General features: G+C 39.2%; 1 protein-coding gene and 1 pseudogene across 1 annotated transcript; one reads left to right on the top strand and one right to left on the bottom strand.

The window, feature by feature from the left end:
* Positions 1 to 238: 238 nt before the first annotated feature.
* Positions 239 to 528, bottom strand: LOC143597058 (18S ribosomal RNA; annotated as a pseudogene).
* Positions 529 to 10,743: 10,215 nt separating this feature from the next.
* LOC143597054 (metal transporter Nramp6.1-like) lies at positions 10,744 to 13,536 on the top strand. Its single transcript, XM_077075668.1, has 12 exons — positions 10,744 to 10,849; positions 10,925 to 10,965; positions 11,037 to 11,115; positions 11,199 to 11,303; positions 11,399 to 11,508; positions 11,818 to 11,999; positions 12,102 to 12,171; positions 12,289 to 12,462; positions 12,562 to 12,666; positions 12,788 to 12,919; positions 13,009 to 13,104; positions 13,195 to 13,536. The coding sequence occupies exons 1-12, from the start codon at positions 10,744 to 10,746 to the stop codon at positions 13,534 to 13,536; spliced, it is 1,542 nt and encodes a 513-aa protein (XP_076931783.1).
* Positions 13,537 to 17,574: the final 4,038 nt, after the last annotated feature.

The raw sequence follows: 17,574 nt of genomic DNA, 5'->3' as shown, positions 1-17,574 counted from the left end.
TTCCACGTCTAATTGAAATCATCTTCATCTTCATCTTCATCTTCATAAACCGAATTCAATTTGAAACATCAAAATTGAATTTGCAAACGAATCAAAAGTTGTTTTTGTTTATGTTCAAACATTCTTTTAAAGCAAAATAGTTATGATCAAATGATCAGAAGTGGTAAATTCATGAAATAACTAAAGAAGTTTTGGAAGTAAAGCACAATCATATAATATAGGAAAGAAAAAGAGTCCGAGAAAGCTACAATACTGCACAGGTTGATACGCACAACGCCTAGTATCCATCGTTTACGGCTAGGACTACTGGGGTATCTAATCCTATTCGCTCCTCTAGCTTTCGTCTCTCAATGTTAGTGTCGGCCGAGCAGAGTGCTTTCGACGACGTTGGTGTTCTTTTCGATCTCTATGCATTTTACCGCTCCACCGAAAATTCCCTCTGCCCCTACCGTACTCCAACTTGTGGTTTCTACCGTCTGTCCAGTGTTGGATCCTATCCCGGCTGGCCGGGGAAGGTTCCTAACAATTACAAGAATGGGATCAATGTAAAGTAAAAGTGTGTTGTGTGGAGTGTGTATTGTGTCGAGTGAATGAATGTTACAAATGTTGTCTCTTCTTTATTTATAGAAGAGAATGTATATACACATGGCCCTACGGTTTATCACTTCCGGCTAGGTCCTTTGGTCCGATCCTTTTTTCCGTAGGCCTTGCTACCTTCGCTGATCTTTATCTCCTGGTTACTGTCCCCTATCCCGGGCCATGCGTGCCTCGGGCCACCCACCAGATCGGACGTGTTGCATGAGTTTCCCTCGCAAACCATTTTCCCTCCAAGCCATCTTCTAGAACCCCTTGTGCTATTGGGCTCGCCTTTGTTGGGTCTTGCTTGGGTTATTGGGCTAGGGCCTGCCCATAAGCCCATCTTATGGGTAGGCTTTTCAAGTCCCCCCAAGTCTATTGTTCTCGTTATTTATGACGAGGACCATAGACTCATCTTGTCTTTCTCGATCCTTGATTTGCCACTTTTATCCTTGGGCCTCTTCTTCTATCGGTCTGTTTTCTATGCGCCCATCCTATTTCCTTCTTTGGCCCACTTAAAAGGCCTGGCCCAATAATTAACTGCCCCTTCTTTGGCCCATTTTTCATTTTGAATTTTGACGGTTTTACCTTCCCTATGCCAATAATTAACCGCCTCCTCTTGTCACTTCACCATTATTGACCTTCTCTCTTCCAACTCTCTCTTCCAAAAGTTTCTCCGGTGATTTCTCCATCCCTGCACAGGTTTGTTTTCTTCTTTCTTTGCTTCATTATGAGTCGCGACGGTCGCTCTATTATCACCTCGACCATGTCCTCTGTCAGAATGGCTCCCTATTTTCAACTTACCATATTCCTTTGTCGTTGTCTCCTACCCTTCCTGGGCCAAACAAGACGGCTTGTAGCCGTCCTGGTTTCATTGCTTTGTATGCGAAAAACCTTTAGTTTGCAAACATTCGTTACCCATTAACTGAATTTCAAATTTCCCTGTTGAAACACCATCGATTATGCTTTTCTCAAGTTCCCCCCTTAGGTTTTCTTCAGTGACTCATTTTGAAGTCGCTTGCCGTGCTTTTGGTGGAGATGCCTCTGTTACCTTATTTCGTCGGTTTTACCGTTTGAAGGCTGACGGCGATTGGTACACTTTTGAACGGCGGGCGAGTGGTAAACATCCCCCTTGTACATCTTATATTCCTTCCGGGTTCTACCCTCGGGAGTGGAAGAATGATTTTTTCTTTGTTTCTTCCTCCTTTGCCCCCGATCTCACTCGCCGCCGTCATCTTGGTTCCCATATCGATGATCTTGCCCCCGGCTTCCCTACCCTCATGATTCGCTTTACAAGTTGTTGGTTAAAAACCCTACTGAGGCCGCTATTTACCCCGAACCTCTGCTGTACATGGCGGGCCTTAGTCAAATCTGGCCAGATCCGTTGACACGTCCATCTATATTTGATAGGGACCGAGGTTGGTGACCCCTTGCCTCCTTCTATTTGGCCTCGTGTTTTCTCTGATTTCTTGTTTTTGACCATCATCTGTTTTCTTTTTTTTTTTATTTTTTTTTTTTTGCAGAAATGGATTTAATGGAGATTCTTCAGAAACGTCCCGTGAAGGGTGCCGAATTTGTTACTCTCCCGGTACCTGTTGATGCATCTACCCCAACTGCTCATGTTGTTGATGTTTCTTCTAACTCGAAAGCCCCTGGCTTTACATTTGTGGCTGCTCAAGACTCCCTGAAACACAAGAGTGTTGCGTCTGACTTTTTTGACTCTTCCTTAAAGAGTCGCCTTCGTAACTCCAAGCGTACTTACCTTGGTTCTGCTGGTCAAGGCTCTTCTTCCGCTCATGAGGTTGTTGATGTTGATGATGATTTCTCTTTCAAGGTTTCTTATGCAGTCCTCGACCCTATTGCTGATCCTGTTTTCACGAGTAAAGATCCTATTGTTACTGAGGCTGACCCCAAAGGCAAAACCCCCGTTGCCCCTGAAGCTTCTTCGAATCCCTCCTTATGTGATCCTCCTCCTGCTGATATTTTCGTCCCAAAGTGGTCTTTGATGGTGGATTCCTCTGTTAATACCCCCCACCTTGCTCACGAATTCCTCACGTGTTATGCTCATGTGCAAACCATGCTGCCGGATGTCTTGGTTGGGGAGTTTGGTACTTATCTGTATCGTACCTTTGTGCTTGGTTCCTCCCTTTGTCAAGGGTTTGTGGATGTCAATGTCGCGTATCATGATAGTGAGGAGGAAGTTGCGAGCTTGAGAAAGTCTGTTGAGGGTTATATTCGACGGGTCGGGGAGATGCGAAAGAGAGTTAACTTGGCCGAGGAGCAAAGTTTGGAGGTTCCTGGGTTGAAAGCTGCATTGGAGTCCTCGAACAAGCAGGTCTTTGACTTGACTGCCTCCCTTTAGCTTGCCCAGGAAAAAGTTGTTGATTTTGATGCTGTTCAATCTTCCCTTCTCGATGCTTAGGCCAAGATCTTAAAGGTTTGTTTCTTCTTTTTATCTCTCTCTTCTTTCCTTCTGTCTTTTTTCCTCACCTTTACCTTGTGTGTTTAATGCAGCTTGAAGAGAGTCCCCCTTTTGTGAAGAATCATGAGTTGGAAAACCTACTTGATCGTGAACGTTCTGAGCATAAATCTGTCTCAGAGCAGCTAGCGTCTGCCAAGAACCAAGAGGAGAAAAAGGTTGGCAGTTTATCGAAGGAGATTGAGTGGCTGAGGGGAGAGGGTTCCCGACTGCAGGGGGTCGTTTCAAAGCACGAGGATGATCAGAAGTGGCTTGTTTCTAAAGGTTTCAAGCAAGTATACGACCGGGCTTTGAGTTGCAAGGAGACTTTGGAGGTCCGGGACAATCTTAATGGGGCGGTGTTTGCTTCTGGTTTTCAACATGGGCTTCGGGTAGGTAATGAACATTCCTCTCATGGTATTTCCCTGCAGGAGGCTCCCTCGTTTTCCCCCACTGCGAAGGCGGAAGCTCAGGAGGCCTTTGTGGCCCTTACCTCTCACGTCCCTCCCATTATTGCCGAAGTTTCGTCGGACCCCGAGATCTCCGTTGTGGACATCCAAGCCCTTGCCTCGATCGTTGATCCTCCTTCTCCTTTGCCATAGGTTTTGTTTTGATGGTTTGTTTTGGACAAGTAAGCTTTGTGTTGGTTTGTTTGATGTGTGCTTTTAGACAATGGCACCACTATTTGCCCCTGTGTGGGCAAGTTTGAACTTTGTATGTCTTTGTACTTGGATATGTATGACAATGCTTGGCGTATGCCTTAGCATTTTAATTTTATGTTTGTTGGTTAACCATTTAGCCTACCGGCGAGGCCTTCCCCTTCTGGGGAGCGTTGCATGAGTATTTACGAGACGGAATCATGCGTTATACTTATGGCCTTTTAATGAGACGGACTCATTGTCTTGCATATTATAGTTTTAATAAAATACTTTCTTGCATTAGGATCATGTTTACATCATGGTTACAAAAAATACAGTTTAGACTTTCTAGTTTTTTCCTCACGAAGAGGTTCCTTATTTTGTTTGATCCTTATCCCTTTTGCTCGTGCCCTTAGGTGTAGTACTTTCGGAGTTGCATGGAGTTCCAAGTCCTGGGAACCTCCTTCCGTGCCAAATCTGCCAATCTGTAGGCCCCTTTGTCTCCGGCCCAGATAACTTGATAGGGCCCCTCCTATTTAGGCCCTAATTTCCCTTGATCTTCCTTTCTACTTGCCTCGTTTTCTCTTAACACCAAATCCCCTTTTTTGAACTTGACTTCTCTGACTCTTGCGTTGTAGTACCTTTCAATCTTTTTTTTGTATTCCACCTCCCTTCTTGCTGCTTCCTTCCTCCTTTCTTCTGCCAGATTCAGATTCAACCGCAAGTCTTCCTCAGCTCCCCTTTCCCCTTGTAGAGTTCGTCGGGTTGGTGCTCCAATCTCTGCAGGTATCATAGCCTCTGTTCTGTACGTTAGGCTAAAAGGTGTTTCGCCGTTGCTCGTTTTAGGCATTGTTCTATGTGCCCATAAGACCTGAGGTAACTCTTCCACCCATGATCCCTTTTCTCTTCCCAGTCTTGCTTTAATTCCTTCTACCACGCTTCGGTTTGCCCTTTCCACTTGGCCATTGGCTTGGGGGTGGGCTACTGACGTGAACGTTTGCTTGATTTTCAATTGTAGGCACCATTCTCGGAATGGGTTGTTGGAAAACTGCTTCCCATTATCACTGACTATGGCATATGGTAGCCCAAATCTGCAAACAATGTTTTCCCACACGAACCTCTTGATCTGCTCACCCGTGATAGTTCGAAGCGGCTTGGCTTCTACCCATTTTGTGAAGTAGTCAATTGCCACTACTAAAAATTTTTCCTTCCTTGTTCCCTCCGGAAAGAGACCCACTATGTCTATCCCCCCAATTTTGGAAAGGCCACGAGGAGCTTACCGGTATCAGTGTTGATTTTGGTTTCCTTCCTAACGGGGCATGTATCTGACAGTTGTCACACTTTTGTATCTCTTTAACAGCACTGAGAAACATCGTTGGCCAGTAGTATCCAGCCCTCATTGCTCATGCCGCAACCATTTTAGCTCCCATATGCATCCCACAAATCCCTTCATGTATTTCCCTTATCACGTATTCTGCCTCTTCCTCGTCAATGCACTTTAGGGAGGGTGATGTGCTAAAAGTAGTCCAATAAAAGCACGCTAATCGAGACACTAAGTAATAAATTCTAGACTCTTAAACTTAACTAAACTACTAACCAGCAAGTGAATTGATCGACTCTAGTACAGCTAAGTAAGTCCGGATATCGAACCCACATGACTCTTTAAATTACGTTTACTAGCTAATTAGACTTCACTACAGACACGACTTATTTATTTATTATTTGTTTAAGGGGGGTTTTACTAATAAACTAATTTTAAACTAGTTTAAACTAATTAATAAAACTAAGGATGACTAAACTTAGAACTTAGGCTTAATTCAGACGATGATGAGATAACTACCTAGTCTAGAATCCCCTAATTTTCAGTTGTCAATTAACCGGGAGACTATTTAGTTATGGAACTGAGATCGTGAAATAGATGCTTAAGAGAAAACCCGAACAGGACCCCTGACCCTTCTCAAGAGACACCTATGGGTTTCTAATAAGTTTTAGCGCACACCGGTATTAAAAATCAAGTTTCCTTACGGTCACTAATTAATTACAAACTAATTTCTTTATACGAAATCCTACCTTACAGCGCGGAAATCAAAGGCGGTCTAATATATTCAATTGACTCGATAGACAAAGTTAATCAATCAAACCTAGACGGACTCCTTACGAAGAACTAAATCTAGCAATCCTGATCAACAAAGACCTATCAATAACCTGGCACCTTACAGCTATTTAGGTTAGCAGCACACTTAGGTTTATTTAATTAAATAATATTATTCCTATGATCTTATTCGAAATCAATCATAAAATAGTCAAAAACACAAAGTAGATGACCTAATAGCAAGCTATCATAATGACAAACAATAATCAAGGCAACTATGAAATAATAAAACTTCACAAACAACCTTAAACACACATATGCATCAATTTAATATAATTAAACCTTTTACTAGTTCATAAAACCATAACGATAAATAAATCCCAATTCAAAATCAAACATCAACAATGGTTCATCATAAGCCTAGGCAGTCTATAATGTTTAGCCTAGCATCTTAAAGTAAAACAAAACAATGATAAACGAAATCATGGTGGAAAATAAAAGAAACGAAAGATTAAAGCGATAAAACCCGGGGTCTTCATTCTTGATCAATATGCTCACCACCGTATGATTCCAAGCCTCCAAAACCTCGAAAATATCACCTCTTGAGCTCCCAAATTCGTCCCAACCGTTTTGGGTATTTAGGTTATCTTTCAGGTTGAGTTTAGGGGTGTTTAAATAGGAAAATACAAGGTCCAAACCCATAATTCGTAGGAATCTTCTGGAATAGTCACCACCGCGCTGCGCAGCGGGCATGAGACCCCCGGTCATGCGGTGCTCCGGTAGAGGGGAGGGGGGTGGCCGGCCTAGCCGGTCCGGTTCGCTCCTGGTTCGGTCCGGTTCGTTTCCTGATGCTCCGGTTCACCGGTTTAGCTCGTTTTTTATCGTTTTTCGCCCTTTTTAATCACGAACAAGTCCCGGGACCTATATTTATTCAAATATGTTAGTAGTATATAAATCTTAACAAAAACCAAACATAAACTAATAAAATAATATATAAAAGATACACGGGATTTATATATATTAAGCATTATATCAAATATCCCCACACTTATCCCTTTTTCGTCCTTGAAAAAGTCTCATTGCAATGGGATCAGCATCGGAGAAATACGATCTTAAAAACATATAAGGTTTTATTAATGCTCAGATGCGTAAAAACCGTGATTGCCGATATTGTTGTCCACTTAAACCCAGCCACCAGCCTATCAAGCCCCCACGCACATTAAGCATTTAAATTCATGTGATATCAAAAACCTATGGGTCTCACACCTTTGGATTTAAGATCTACCTACCCCATCTCAAGCATAGTAAAGACAATTAAAAATAATCGAGTTGAAGCAAACTGGTTCAACATATCACCGTAAGATAAGAACCCCTTAATGGTAAGAAGAAAATGCACTTTAGATGGAATTTAATGGATGATAGGTCAAGTGAGGTCATACGAGCATGCCCTAAATATTATTGGACTTTGTTCTATATATGCCCTAAGAAAATATTTATTGACTATAAACTTTCGAGCCCCAATAGTGTATCCTCAGAGTCGCCAACCCTCTTGGTAACACGTAAACTCTTAGTCTCGTCTAGTATGTACACTTTGGCCTCTTTTTCTATTTTTGAGAATGATTCTTTGGCATTTTTCATTACATAACTTTTCTCACTTTTTCTTTTCTTTTCAACGTTTGGAATACTTTTTATTTATTTACTTATTTATTTTTTTCTTTATTTTTTTTATTGTGCACTTAAGTATCTTTAACCTAAAAATATATAACTAAAGACTAAAGCTCGTATAAAATTGGACATTTGCGGCGCGCCACCACTCTTTATTTATTTTCATAAAACAGAGTGGCGTGCTATTTTAAAGTGCATTCAAGTCTCACCACCTTAGGGTAATTAGCTTATGGTAATACTCTCTATACCTTATTGAATTTCAGCTTCACTGTCCCCCATAGGATGAGAACCCACAAAATCTATGATTAATTTGGTTTATTAAGAATATGCAATGGAAAACCTTTCAAGACTAGTTGGGCTTGCAGACACATCCCAAGCTTAGTACGCCTTTTTTAATATTATCTCATTATTAGTAGTTTGAAAAACCGATTCCCGATAAATATCCTCATCTCCCATTTAAACGCAAAAAGAAACAAAATCAAGGGACAGTTTTCAAAACTTTTTATTTATTTATTTTTTTAACCAAAATTTAACTATGAATCAAATGTCCTATCCCCACACTTAAATTTTGCATTGTCCTCAATGCAAGGATAAGGACGAAAAATAAAAATAAAAATAAACTCGAAATACAAAATCCTAAAAACCTAAAAAGAAAAAACAAAAATAAAAATAAACAAGCAAGATAAATAATGGAAAAGACTTAGCTGATAATATGCGCATGAAATTTGATGCCAAAGTCTTCTTCCATGTATGTCCTCTAACTCCAAACATGTGCATCAAACCAATATCTCTTTCTCACACGAACGGAAACGACAAACATTCAACAAACAATATCTAAAACGTATCTTATCAACTTGATAGAGTTTAATCATTCAAAGTATGGAACCATACCAACCAACCCCAAATAATATATAATATGAATAATAGCAGCAAATAAATAAATAAAAAGTATACGGCTCCTGCTGCTCCATCCCCACACTTGAATTTTTCATTACACTTCATGGGGATACTCTTCTAGCTCAAATCCTACAAAAACTTAAAAACACAAAAACAAAGAAAAAACTATAAAAGACTACGTTAGTGACTCGACAATTATACAAACTCCGCAAAACCTCCCCACACTTAAACTTAATCAGGAGGTTTTTTTTTCACCTGGACCCTATCTAACCTATTCAGTTCCACTCGGTACTTGTTAAACATTGAAATTTTATTAGTGGAATTGAAAAATGATTTTAAAAACCTTAACGGGTCAAACCACCAAAATTTAAACTTACCTGGCATGAATTGGATGCATGACATGTATCGAGAAGACTGGTCTTTCTTGAACTTCAATGGCTTCCTCTTTCCTGTAGACCATTTTCTGATTTGCAAATTATTCCGGTTTGCAGATGTTCTTCTCTTCGCCTTCTCCCGTGGTTTTGATTTATGAGCGACATTTATTATAAGTGCCACGAGCCAGCTATACGTTTAGTGGGTAGCGGTGCCTCAGCTATACGTTTAGTGAACTTGGAGACGTCGGATGTGTACCTGGGCCGGTAGGGACCTTCCAACGGGTTTCCTGATATTTTCTCCTTCTCCTTAGCAGTGGATAGGAGAGTCACCAGAGACTCTATCAGCGCTTCGGGACCCCCGGTGGGGACGCCAGGGCCTTCTGTGTTCAACTGTGACCCGGGCGACTCGAAGGAGAGCCGAGTCTGGAGTGTTTCTAGTTTTTCCTTCTTCTCCTCTTCGTCCAGAAAGGCTCTTAAAGTGTCCCTGTGAGCTCGTATGAACTCCGGAGTGACCTTCCACCTCTCCTTCTCGCCTTCTTCATCTTGGGGCTCTTCTTCCTCTCCCTCTCGCCCTGTGATATCCTCCACAAGGATGGGTCCTCCGTCTTCTGGTCGGGCATCTGGTTCTTGCTGAACTTCGCTTGCTTCTTTGTTAACGGCGTGACCTTTCCCCGAACCTGAAGGGAAAGGTGGTGGCATGTTTTTTAGGTTTTGATCGGCCATTCTTGGATGTTACGGTAAGAGCCGTGATCAAGAGGTCTCACGGATGGCGCCAATGTTGGATCCTATTCCGGCTGGCCGGGGAAGGTTCCTAACAATTACAAGAATGGGATCAATGTAAAGTAAAAGTGTGTTGTGTGGAGTGTGTATTGTGTTGAGTGAATTAATGTTACAAATGTTGTCTCTTCTTTATTTATAGAAGAGAATGTATATACACATGGCCCTACGGTTTATCACTTCCGGCTAAGTCCTTCGGTCCGATCCTCTTTCCCGCGGGCCTTGCTACCTTCGCTGATCTTTATCTACTGGTTACTGCCCCCTATCCCGGGCCATGCGTGCCTCAGGCCACCCACCGGATCGAACGTGTTGCATGAGTTTCCCTCGCAAACTGTTTTCCCTCCAAGCCATCTTCTAGAACCTCTTGTGCTATTGGGCTCGCCTTTGTTGGGTCTTGCTTGGGTTATTGGGCTAGGGCCTGCCCATGAGCCCATCTTATGGGTAGGCTCTTCATCCAAAGTTGAGAAATGAAGCATATAAGGAACCAGACAGAAGAAAGGACATTATGAAGCTATCATAGAAGGTAACAATGAGTGTTAAGGCGACAAGGAATGTGAAGGGTGACAGGGAGTGCAGAATCGAAAGATAGTATTGAGTGCGGATCAGAATCAAGTACAATGAGTACTTTGAAATAAGCAAGGCCAAGGTCAAGAGAAGCATATTTGCAGTCAAGCAACTTGAAGGAACAAAATAAAAATTAAGGGGGAAATGTTAGAAAACATAGATTATATACTTTAGTTTATATTAATTATTTGCATTATTATGTTACAAAATAGGATGGAACCTAGTTAATTTAGCAACGGTTATCACCAAGGGATTGCACCCCCTCTATGCACCCATTCTTTATGAATAAATACGTACATTTTTACCCTAATTGAAATCTAAGATGAGAATACAACCAGTTAGAGACATCTTTGTTCAATCTTTTCATGGATCTATCTTCCTTAAAATAATTTAAAAAAAAAAAAAACATAACAAACTCCTGAAAAAATTGACCCGTTACTCTAGACTTCTTTGGCTGAAGAAACGGACTAAACACTTGACTAATTTTATTCTCTCTACTCTTATAAACTTCATTCAATCAACTTTACTTTGACGGTAACCAATTTGAATTGCTACTTTCAACAGATCATATGGGTGAAGCTCATAACATCAAAGGCTTTGATCATCAGAAACACGTGAACAATGAACAGGTTTCCCAATCACCATTACTCATGATGCTGAAGTTGTATGTTTACTAGTTAGTTCTTGTCTTTGAAACTAACCATGCATAGTTTGATTGATGATCTTCAGCAACCTGGATGGAAAAAACTTATCTCATTTATTGGCCCGGGTTTCCTAGTTTCATTGGCTTATCTTGATCCTGGCAACAGTAAGTCATCATCTTTCCTATTTATGGCTAATTTCTTGATCCTCATAAACTTATTATTCGTATGTATGCATGCAGTGGAAACGGATTTACAAGCTGGAGCGAATTATCGATACGAGGTAAAGTTTAATGCATGCCAGAACAATTTAATGTAAAGTAACTCAGTCATCAAGTCATTTTATCATTTCAGCTACTTTGGATCATTTTAATCGGGTTAATCTTTGCACTTGTGATTCAATCTCTAGCGGCCAATCTTGGTGTAAGCACCGGTATGTCATTCATCATTTGATTTATTTATATATTTGAGGAATAATAATAATAAAAATCAAAAAGAAGGTGACTTTTTATTCAGGGAAACATTTATCGGAGTTATGCAAGGTTGAGTATCCCAATTTTGTTAAATATTGTCTGTGGCTGCTAGCTGAGATTGCAGTCATTGCAGCAGATATTCCAGAAGGCATGATACTGTTGAAACTTATCAATGAAACTAATGTGTTTAATTAGTTTACTTCCCCTATATAAAATAATGATCAATCCCCTTGACGCTTATAGTGATTGGGACGGCTTTTGCGTTGAATATCCTATTCAAGATTCCGGTTTGGGTCGGAGTTCTTCTCACTGGTTTCAGCACCCTCCTCCTGCTTGGACTCCAAAAATATGGTGTAAGTAAAAAGTTTTTCAATCCGCAATTGTCACCAAACTTCAAAATCTTTTCTTGTTTTTACTGATCATATTAAGCTGTCTCAATCTTCTGTGTAATATATCTAGACTTGCACAAATGCAAGGATGCTTATAGAAATTTGGGGACTCAAGAACTTCATTTCTTACCGTAATAGTTTAATTATTCTTTAGTAAAATTAGTTCAATTAAAAGTGTTGATCACAGAAATTTATCTTTAAGACGAGCAACAAAATAAACTTGGAATTTGCATTTCATGTGAAATTTAAGCTCTCATTCTTGAACATATGTAGGTGAGGAAGCTTGAAATATTGATAGCCGTTCTAGTTTTTGTGATGGCTGGTTGTTTCTTTGCTGAAATGAGCTATGTGAGGCCACCGGCAGGTGAAGTGCTAAAGGGAATGTTGGTTCCTAAACTTAGTGGCCATGGGGCCACTGGCAATGCCATCGCGCTACTTGGGGCCCTTGTTATGCCGTATGATTCCATTGCCAAAAAAACTCAGATAACTTTACGTTTGTGGATTCTTTAAACTCTTGCCTGGTTTATCTTAGCATCAGTTTCACTTTCTTATAACAGGCATAATCTTTTTCTTCATTCGGCTCTAGTCCTTTCTCGGAAGATACCAGATTCAGTTCGCGGCATCAACGTATGCATGTTCATTCGTTATAAATGTTTGCAAAACTCATCTTGAAAGTTATTTAATATGATCTAATCACTTCACCAATGATGGTTTTTTTTTCAATTATTTTTTTTATAACCGCAGGATGCATGCAGATACTTTCTGATTGAGAGTGGTTTTGCTCTCTTTGTAGCATTTTTAATCAATATCTCAATGATTTCGGTTTCTGGAACTGTTTGCTCAGCCAAAAACCTGTCCAGGGACGAAATGGATCGTTGCAGTGATCTTAACCTTAACTCCGCTTCGTTTCTTCTTAAAGTAGGAATGTCTTTTATGTTATCAAATATTTAAGTTTTATGGTAAGAACTTTTAGAAAAGACTAATTAAGTTAAAACCCTACTTTTACTACACTTACAGAATGTTCTGGGGAAGTCTAGCTCTACTCTTTATGGAATTGCTCTGCTAGCTTCTGGCCAGAGTTCAACGATCACAGGCACCTACGCGGGACAGTTTATTATGCAGGTTGGTTAGAAGAGAGTCTCTGGAATTAATATTAATACTAATACGACAATCGGCCCTGCATTTAGCGCACCTTTATTTCATTTAATTATCAATGTTAACAATGTAATTGTTGGTGTCATAGGGTTTCTTGGATTTAAAGATGAGGAAGTGGCACAGGAACTTACTGACAAGGTGCATTGCCATTACCCCAAGTTTAATAGTGTCAATAATTGGGGGGTCAGCTGGAGCTGGAAGACTTATTGTCGTAGCATCGGTTTGTATTCCATTTTAGGCTATATATATACACATACATATCGCAATGTATATAATTAGAAACTAGTTTTTAATGCTGATATTTTTCAGATGATACTGTCATTCGAGCTTCCATTTGCGCTCATTCCACTACTCAAATTCAGTAGCTCCGCCACCAAAATGGGACCTCACAAAAACTCAATGATTGTGAGTCATTATCTATATATATTAATTTACCACACCAAGTTCATGTAACAGAAGTGGACGTAACATTCTGATTATTTTTTCCTTGTATAGATCATTGTCTTCTCTTGGGTACTAGGACTTGGCATAATCTGTATCAACATTTACTACTTGAACACAGCGTTTGTCGGTTGGCTAATCAGTAGCAGTTTGCCAAAAGTTGCAAATGTGTTCATTGGGATATTAGTGTTTCCTGCCATGGCTGTCTACATTGTCTCAGTGATCTACCTAATGTTTCGCAATGACGTCGTGACCACATTCATTGAACCCGCAAAACTTGACCCTAACACTCAAACTAGCTTGGAAAGTGGAAAATATGATACTGACAGAAACATAAATTTGATGAATGCTCCTCCTTACAGAGAAGATCTTGCTGATATCCCATTGCCGGAATAGTGAAACTGAAGCGTGCAACATACTTCCTTGAGTCTTATGTCTCTGTTACCAATTGTTGAATATAACAAGTATCTTGATTTAATCAAATGAGTATTGGTGGATTGTGTATCAAATGTTTACAAGCAGCAAACGGTCTTGAAACTTATGTGAGTATGTTATTTATGCAAAGTCGATTTTGGAACCGATTTTCAAAGACAACCGTCATATATGCATGATAAATATATGGATATAAACTGCATTAGATACATACTTTGTTTATGTCACTGGTGTGAGATATATAATTTTATCAAATATAAACTTTATTTAGATGAGATCTTTTAAATTTAATGGAAGTTAAATATTACCAGGAAATATACTCTAGAATATGAGCACGCGAGAAGGGAAGTAAGACCTTAAATAGGGAATTGTTGAATTCAAAAATTACCTACAATAATGTAAGTATTAAGTTTAAATCCTCATACCATAAAACTAGTATATTTGCATGATAAGTCAATATCCATTCACTACTACTACTAAAAGAAAAAAAACCATTTAAAGCGGTGATTATCATGTAATAAAACGGTGAGCCAACCGTTATATATATATAGGGGAGTGATAGTTTGAGAACAATATTGAGTTGTAAGAACTTAAGAACTCCATTCTATGCCACACATTTAATTAAATGAATTGGAATATGTGGTTGAGATTAAATCTGACAAAAAGTCAAAGTAGGAGAGAGAATAAATATGTAACTGATTACACTAACTTTTACGTCCGTTACACATGTGTAAAAAGTCGACTCGTGCGTAAAAATTCTGTAATTTTTTTACGTGTATGTAATCTACATATATTACGCATATGTAAAAAAAATTCAAAAAAAAAATCGTTACACTGAGTTCTTTCGAGTTCTTAAAACTTAAAGGGGTTCTCATTTGAAATCTCTCTCATATATATATATATATATATATATATATATATATATATATATATAGAAAAAAGTTCAAATAAAAATAAGGAGTTTCCTAGAAATGGTAAAAACTAATTGATGTATTTTTGCGATACCGTTGTATTACACCTGTGTATTACTATGTATTTTTGAGTTTAATAGTGTTTTATTGCATATATTCAATATTTTTTTTGAACCAATAACAACATATAAGAATAATAGAAAAAAAAAAGAAACTTCAAAAAAAAATTAAAAACAAGTTAAAAATAGTTTTTTAGAAGTTTTTAGGAGTTTTTAAGTTTTCTCTTTAAGATAAGTTTTCACTAGAACTCACCCATATATATATATATATATATATAGGGTGGAGTTATAATAAGAAGTGGAATGCGTCTAAAAAGTGTAAGAATAATCTGGTGCGTTAGATTTAATAATATGATGGTCTAGATAGAAAGTGTGTTTTTTAGGCGTTGTGTTTTATTTTAATACCTGCTTTGTAACACTCCAGGGGTATAATCGTCAAGTGTGTTATATTATATATGGAAACATTATCAATATATAATTATTATTTTTTAATCCAAATTTAAAACATACCATCAAGAACATAACAAGATATATAACGGTGTGCTTTAAATCGAAATAATCAAAATTTAAACCAAAAACACTATATTTTAATCAAAATTTATAGCACAACACCAAGAACGCCAAGAACAAAAACACTTTTATTAACAAAAAACACAGAAATATTAAACACACAGTAGCCTATACATTCAGATTACAAAAACAGCCATACAAGGCATCTAATCATTTTCCCCCAAACACCCATTAAATACACACACACACACATCAATCCACCGCCCACATCACAAAATCCTTTAATGGCTGAAAAATTCTCACCTGCCTCCAAGCTCATCCGCCGCCGCCGCCCTCAACCCCTACGTTTCCGGCAACCAAGGCTCGTATCTACAACCACTCCCTTATCCTCTCATATCTCAACCCCTGACATCGCCGACGAGGGGGCTGTAATGTTCATCGGATTGAGGTGATGGACGCCGGTTCGAAGAGGTCGTGGACTGGTGGCAGGGTGAGATGAAGGTGGTGGATTCGTAACGTCGCCGACAAGGGGGCTGTGATGTTCGTCGAATTGAGGTGATGGTTGTCGGATTCAAACAGAGGGGGTCCGACGTGGTCGTGTACTGGTGGCGGGGGGTGAAGATGATGGTGGTGGATTGGTAACGTCGCTGACGATGGTAGTCCTGTCAATTCCGACTGTTGGTGAGAAGAACCTGACGGTGGGCAGCGGTGGTGTGCGGTGGCTTTAAGGTTTGGGCCGGAATTGCAGCGGTGTTCTGGTGCGGCGGAATTAGGGTTGCAAGCGGTGGATGGCGATGAACAGTGGGCGTCGGTGAGTGATGTGAGATGCAGGAGAAGGGAAGATTTAAAAAAAGTAATATGGTCATAAGAATAGGAATCACCGTTAATTTGGATTTTAATTCCATAATTATAGTTTTTGGTTCTTAACCATCTTACCCTTATGTGTTTAATCTAATCCAATGGTCCATATCACTTCTTAAAATTTCTTAGGAAAAAGCCACTTCTTATTCTAACCTTTCTCTCTCTCTATATATATGTATGTGGGGAAATTTCAAATGAGAACCACTTTGAGTTTTAAGAACTCGAAAGAACTCAATGTAACAATTATTTTTTCGAATTTTATTTACACATGCGTAATATATGTAGGTTGCATATAAGTAAAAAAATTACATAATTTTTTTACGCACCGAGTCGACTTTTTACACATGTGTAACGGACGTAAAAGTTAGTGTAATCACTTACATCTTTATTCTCTCTCTTACTTTGACTTTTTAGTCAAATTTAATATCAACCATATATTCCAATACATTTATGGCCTATTTGGTTTGTAGGAATTCATGGGATTTCATGGGAATTGGAATTTAAATTCCATTCCTTATGGTGTTTGGTTAGCTAAGAGAAGGAATTGGAAATTGATTTCCAACCAAATCCTTCAACTAATGGAATTCACAATCCTTCAACTTATCTAATGAAAGTTTGAAATCCCTTAGAATGTTTACAAAAATACCTAAATAACCCTAGGCTATTCTTCATTATGCCCATCTCCAACATCACGGGCATTTATCTCCGGCCACCGTCACTACATAATTTCTGCCAGATCTCAACAAAATTTTCTAACGAGATCTGAACCATGTTTTTCGGCGGTCCGACCTTTGTTTTCCGACGAGATCTGAACCGTGTTTTCCGGCGAGTCCGACCTGTGTTTTCCGATGAGATCTGAACCGTGTTTTCTGGCGAGTCCGACCTGTGTTTTCCGACGAGATCTGAATCGTGTTTTCCGGCAAATCCGACCTGTGTTTTCCGACGAGATCTGAACCATGTTTTCCGGCAAGTCTGAACTAACGAAAGCCTATGTTTTTTCTTCGTATATTTTGATTGCCGGTAGTCGTCGGCAATCGATTTAGGCTTCAGCAGACACTGGCTTTGGATTACTGGTGGTCGTCGGCAATTGACAGTTGAAGCACGCCTCCTTTGATGGTCGAACACAGGTGGTGGCCGATGGTGATGGTAGCCGCCGGCATTAGAGATGGTGAAAAGTCGTGAATTTTTTGAAGGGTAATTTTGTCATGTTTTGTATCTTCTCATTCTAATCCAATTCACAGAGTGTATAACCAAACACATTATGGAATTCAAAGGAATCCATCCAATTCAATTCTAATTCCAATTCCGAAACATTATGCGAACCAAACCCCCTTAATTAAATGTGTGGTCAAGAATAGAGTTCATAAGTTCTTAAAACTCAACATGGTTCTCAAAATATCCCTTCCCATATATATAGATATATATAAATATATATAAAGAAAAGGGTTAAAATAAAAATACATAGTTTTGTAGGAAGAGTAGAAATGACATAAAATTTAGAGTTAGGAAAATATGTGAGTCTATTTAGGGAACTACGTAGACTAAATCCTAAATCCTAGTAAACTATTTGGTATTTTTGAAACTACTAATCTTAATCACTGGATCCTAGATTCAAGGGCCTAGATTTATTCTTACTCCCTATTGCATATGTGTATAGGGAG

Source organism: Bidens hawaiensis, unplaced genomic scaffold (genome assembly GCF_021521415.1).
Source record: "Bidens hawaiensis isolate Kalapana, Puna unplaced genomic scaffold, B.hawaiensis_p1.1 tig00047521_1, whole genome shotgun sequence".
NCBI lineage: Eukaryota > Viridiplantae > Streptophyta > Magnoliopsida > Asterales > Asteraceae > Bidens > Bidens hawaiensis.
Note: the sequence above shows the minus strand (reverse complement) of the source record. Positions and strands in the feature narration are given on the sequence as shown.